The sequence below is a fragment of the Pseudochaenichthys georgianus genome, chromosome 17, assembly GCF_902827115.2.
Source record: "Pseudochaenichthys georgianus chromosome 17, fPseGeo1.2, whole genome shotgun sequence".
NCBI lineage: Eukaryota > Metazoa > Chordata > Actinopteri > Perciformes > Channichthyidae > Pseudochaenichthys > Pseudochaenichthys georgianus.
This window is the reverse complement of record NC_047519.1, coordinates 41,493,423-41,499,683: the sequence shown is the minus strand read 5'-3', so window position 1 is coordinate 41,499,683 and position 6,261 is coordinate 41,493,423. Positions and strand designations below refer to the sequence as shown.

Sequence of the window (6,261 nt, the reverse complement as noted above, 5' to 3'; positions counted from 1 at the left end):
CCCACTCACTAACTAACTCACCCACTCACTAACTAACTCACCCACTAACTCACCCACTAACCCACCCACTAACTCACTAACTAAACAGGCAGGTAGCTGTGAGGTGTATGTGTCCGTGCCCGTTCAGATGGGGTGAATGGGATGTTGTTTATAGTGTCCCCAGCACTGAGGGGACATTGTGCGCTTTCTGGAAACGGCGTCCAGGTTATTCTGGGGCCGCTCAGCATGAGGTGTGGATCTACTAAGCACATACCTTTTCAAGAAGTAGAGGTGAAAATGCAAGGGTTTTTTGTGAGGGATTTTGTCCTGAAGGTGTCTTTAAGCTCTCAAACGCTTGTATAGATCGGCTTCTCACATGTCCTTAAGCGAGGTATTCACCACTCAAAGAGGTTCAGGGGATTCAACACGCTGAAGACCCGAGGGGGAAACGCAAACATGCCTTTACTTGAAACCACTTTACGTACACGTAGGCGAGGAGTATGAATATTTCCCCAGGCTTTTTCTGTTGCTAGGCAGGGGGGATGCTTACAAGAAAATGCCTGTTCTTAGAAATGAGATATCACAACTAAATATATATTAAAAAATAAATCACAATTTCCGAATTATAATAGCTTGTTTTTCCAGACTTGCAAACCAAGATATTTTAGTATAAATGATGTTATAAACAAAGAAACGCATTACAATCATTCGAATAGCCAGAAGCGTTTCAACGTTGCTTGATTAATAACTTCATGATTCATTGTCGAAGTAAAAAAAGTTCTTATTTTTCGTCTTCGGTGTATTATTTTAATTTTGAATTTCTGAATAAATCTATTTATCTGTTCCAATGTAAACAACCGGCTCTATATATGGTGGGAAGCCAGTGAGGAATTGTTCGTCTTCAGGGGCTTTTCTAGAAAGATATATTATGAGTTCTGTGGCGCTGGCCTTGTTTATAAGATATATCAATTATCTCGAGAACATGGCGCCTGTAAACAAGATGGCGCCGTGGACGTAAACAACAACGAGACGTCGGAGCTCCGTAAAAACAAAGACGCCTGACCCTCTGTTTGATACTCATATTTCTGGAGTAATTATACCAGTTTTGACGAACAGAAATATTGTTTTCTGGCCTCACTTTAACATTTTACAGGACAAATCTAGAGGGCAAATCTTAAATAAAGACCATTCTAAATCTGCTGATGATGGAAAAACTCATCGTTTGCTTTAGACACAACTATGGAAAACACCTGAATTGGGTTTTCAAACTGCTGTTTTCGTCCAATTTAAAACCCACAAAAAATACATTTACAAACACAGAAAAACGTTAAAAACTCAACGTTTGAGAAGCAGAAACTACACGATGTTTGCTGTCTTTCCTTTTGAGTAAATCACTACAGATTTGCTGATGAATTCTCAGTTGATTGACTAATCAATTAGGCTTGGCTTGATATGACTCCATATCAGCGATCAATAGTGATTGACAGCTTCTGGATTTACTCGCTCACTGCCACTCTCACCATGAACCTTATATTTCTCTAAGTAGAAGCTACACGTTTATTTCCCCCATCAGGTTAGGTTGAACAATTGTACTTTTTAAAAATAATTTCTTCTGCCTTTTTATGGATTTTTGTTGTTTTAGCCATATTATGTTGGTAAACTTGCCTTTCTTATATCCAATTTTGAACTCAAGAGTGTACTGGACCGTTATTAAAAATGTACATGTTGTGCACTATTTGGATTCTTGTGATCAGAAATATTCTGTTAACCCTTAATATTTAAGATAAAATGTGCTGTATGTCCAATCCAACTGATAAAGTGTCCTCTAAAACTTCAAAAAACGACTCAAAACTAATCAAAATCAGCCCAATGGTAGTAAAAAAAATGCCCAATTCGTCATTAAATAAACTTTTTTTTGTATCCTTTAAATGTCATAAATGAATTCGGCATCCTCAATAACCCCCATAAAATCACGTTTTACATCTTAAACATCATAATTATTATTTTATCTGAGGAGTGAAATCCCACAATGCAGACAGACGACAGATCACCATTAGGCCGAACGAGACATTTAGCGCTTCTCGTAGCCAAAAACAGTACCCGACAACGAGTGGCTGTTGTCATGGCAACAGCAAGCAGCGGCACACGCACACACACACACACACACACACACTCTTACACTGTAGCTTAATTTCACCAAACTATATTGTTGTGGTAAAGAGGGAGGTGACTTTGAAATGGTGGGAAATTATGTTGTGATTATAAAATAAAAAGTGGATTTTTTTCTTTAAAATCTAACTATAAAGTCATGGTTGTAAATCTAAAATAGGTAACTGTTAGTGTGCAGGAAATATGTACATGTTTAGCACTGCTGATTGGTATTAAGAAGTGGCCCTATTGATCAGAACGAAGTCAGTGAGGCGGCGTACACATAATTAACTCTCTCACATGATGGATATTTAATCATCGAGATACATTAGTCTGGCTTTTTGAAACCAGTCACTTAATCATTAACGAGGCTTTTTGATAATTAACAAAACCTGGAGTGTGTGTTTGACCAACTGTGAAATTCATTTACGTGTTATAGTCCAAACTAGAAGGGCGTTTGTAGAGCGCACCAACATTTCTCCTAATGTTTTCCCTACTGAAATCACATGTAACAAACAACCAGATATACATTTGCAGTTGACGGTAGTAAAAGAGAGATATTTAAAAGCCCTTTTTTGCTTTTTGTGGACGTTTGGAGTTCCTGTTACTTTGATTTTAAAATCGTACTGGTTTAAGTCATGGTGTCTGACTGCTGCTCACCTCACAGACACACAACGCCTGTTCTTTGTCAGTCAGGAGTCAACACACTCTCATCTGACGTATTCTGCTCATTGGCTGTCGAGGATACATGACCTCAGCTCAGAGCTTCACTGCCAGTCAGTGCAGTGATCAAGCAGCAGGACATTATTTAAAATTGTTTGCAAGAATTACAAGAGGAAACTGATGAGAAATATGGTTTTATTTTATCAATATTAGGAGTCTAAAATCTGAGGGCCCAGGCTCCTCCAATAATGCAACATAGAAAATACTTAAAGAGGACACATCCTGCTGATGTTCAGGTGTATATTAGTATCTAGTGTCTCTACTTTAAAGAGTCCTCTCCTGCTAATGTTCAGGTGTATATCAATATGTAGTGTCTCTACTTTAAAGAGTCCTCTCCTGCTAATGTTCAGGTGTATATCAGTGTGTAGTGTCTCTACTTTAAAGAGTCCTCTCCTGCTAATGTTCAGGTGTATATCAGTATGTAGTGTCTCTACTTTAAAGAGTCCTCTCCTGCTGATGTTCAGGTGTATATCAGTATGTAGTGTCTCTACTTTAAAGAGTCCTCTCCTGCTAATGTTCAGGTGTATATCAATATGTAGTGTCTCTACTTTAAAGAGTCCTCTCCTGCTAATGTTCAGGTGTATATCAGTATGTAGTGTCTCTACTTTAAAGAGTCCTCTCCTGCTAATGTTCAGGTGTATATCAATATGTAGTGTCTCTACTTTAAAGAGTCCTCTCCTGCTAATGTTCAGGTGTATATCAATATGTAGTGTCTCTACTTTAAAGAGTCATCTCCTGCTGATGTTCAGGTGTATATCAATATGTAGTGTATCTACTTTAAAGAGTCCTCTCCTGCTAATGTTCAGGTGTATATCAATATGTAGTGTCTCTACTTTAAAGAGTCCTCTCCTGCTGATGTTCAGGTGTATATCAGTATGCAGTGTCTCTACTTTAAAGAGTCCTCTCCTGCTAATGTTCAGGTGTATATCAATATGTAGTGTCTCTACTTTAAAGAGTCCTCTCCTGCTAATGTTCAGGTGTATATCAGTGTGTAGTGTCTCTACTTTAAAGAGTCCTCTCCTGCTGATGTTCAGGTGTATATCAGTGTGTAGTGTCTCTACTTTAAAGAGTCCTCTCCTGCTAATGTTCAGGTGTATATCAGTATGTAGTGTCTCTACTTTAAAGAGTCCTCTCCTGCTGTAGACCAAATGGTTTAATATTGTGATGTAAAGCATATTTTGTAACCATTAAAATAATGTATTAACTGTTTGCCCATAACTCAAATCCTCCTCCTCACCTGCCGTCCAGGTACCTGAGCCGGATGTTCGGGATGCACCCGAAGGAGACGGCGCGGCAGCTGAGCCTGGCGGTGAAGGACGGGCTGGTGGTGGAGACGCTGACCGTCGGATACAAAGGATCGAAGGCCGGCATCGAGCAGGAGGGGTACTGGCTGCCCGGGGACGAGATGGTGAGCTCAACTATGGAAAACGCCTTCATTGGGTTTCAGACTGCTGGTTTTATACAACCAATCCTCCCAAACCCACAACAAATACATTTACGAATACACTGAAAAGCATTAGAAACTCAACATTTAAGAAGCAGGAACTACACAACGTTTGGTGTTTTTCCTCAAAAGTCAAAGTCAACTTTATCGTCAATCTTTCAGTTTGTGTGTACAGACAGATCGAAATACTGTTCCCACAATCCAAAAAAATATATATATATACACTAGTGTTGTCACGATACCAACATTTTAGTTTCGATACCAAGTCAAGAATTGCGATTCCGATTCTTTTTCGAAAGGGAAACAGTCTTATTGTGCTTTATTTCACACCAGAACCATAACGCAAACTTTTAAACAATGAGAACAATAAATAAAATAAATGACAAGAATTCGTATTAAACTAAATTAATACATGTCTTACAGACAGGCCTCGTGGTGTCCGTAGGCTTGCCCTCACTGTCAGAGATATCGCTCAAATACTTCCAAATTTCGCTTCTGGCGTCTTTTTTGTCAACAAGCCGAGGCGCAGTTTTCTTACATGCTCTGGCAGCTAGCGCGTGCACGAGAGAGGGGAGGGACTTAGCGTGTGCACGAGAGAGGGGCGGGACTTAGAGCGTGCATGAGAGAGGGGAGGGACTTAGAGCGTGCTTGAGAGGGGAGGGACTTAGAGCGTGCTTGAGAGGGGAGGGACTTAGAACGTGCATGAGAGGGGAGGGACTTAGAGCGTGCTTGAGAGGGGAGGGACTTAGAGCGTGCTAGAGAGGGGAGGGACTTAGAGCGTGCTTGAGAGGGGAGGGACTTAGAGCGTGCTAGAGAGGGGAGGGACTTAGAGCGTGCTAGAGAGGGGAGGGACTTAGAGCGTGCATGAGAAAGGGTGGGACTTAGAGCGTGCTTGAGAGGGGAGGGACTTAGAGCGTGCTAGAGAGGGGAGGGACTTAGAGCGTGCTTGAGAGGGGAGGGACTTAGAGCGTGCATGAGAAAGGGTGGGACTTAGAGCGTGCTTGAGAGGGGAGGGACTTAGAGCGTGCTAGAGAGGGGAGGGACTTAGAGCGTGCTTGAGAGGGGAGGGACTTAGAGCGTGCTTGAGAGGGGAGGCACTTAGAGCGTGCTTGAGAGGGGAGGCACTTAGAGCGTGCTTGAGAGGGGAGGGACTTAGAGCGTGCTTGAGAGGGGAGGCACTTAGAGCGTGCTTGAGAGGGGCGGGACTGAAGGCACGGCTGCAGAGCAGGGAGTGGAAGCAGAGCGCTGAACACACACGGCACTTATTAAAACAGCGCTTTCTCACCGGAGTACTTTTCCCCGTCATTCTTAAAGTACCGATACTAATGAAACGGAGGAATCGTAACGTTTTTAACGGCAGGGTATCGCGGTACCTTTCAAGTATCGGTACACCGTGCAACACTAATGTACACAATCAACAGACGCATTATGCTCACATTAATACATGCATAAAAGCACAACAACCAAAGTAACATTCACTAAAGCAGACTGAACTGGGAATCATTTCTCGAGAGTACGTGTTACTGATCCCCAAAAAGATAAGATTCACAATTTGTATGTCTGATATTTACTCGGTGTGTGTCTGTGTTCTCACTGTGAGCAACACTTGGGAGAAATCACTGGAAGTCCAACATGTCCTGCTGAATATGAACAACTGTTAGCTTTTACTGGCCTTCTTAATTGTTTTCCAATTGATGGGCTTTAGTTTTAAGATGCAGTCGAAGCCGTCAAAACCAGAAATATCATTCCAGAAATACCAGACATATAATTCGAGCCAATCAAAGCTCAACTGTTAAAATAGACGGTAACGGTTGAGGCTCGTCTGCTTTGTATCGTCTTGATTATCTAATACTTTTGCATAATAAAACGTCACTGAAAATGCCTCTAACAGTATCTTAAACTCGCATGTGATGAGATTCATTTAAACCAGAAAGGTACTAAAAACTACAGTCATTTAATATGAGAGA

At 41.3% G+C, this 6,261-nt stretch overlaps 1 protein-coding gene across 1 annotated transcript in view; it reads left to right on the top strand.

Moving 5' to 3' along the window:
* Positions 1-6,261, top strand: part of zmynd11 (zinc finger, MYND-type containing 11) — a 39,543-nt gene that overhangs the window by 5,724 nt on the left and 27,558 nt on the right. Inside the window, 1 exon segment of the mRNA XM_071206460.1 lies at positions 4,099-4,258. Coding sequence (XP_071062561.1) covers positions 4,099-4,258 — 160 coding nt within the window.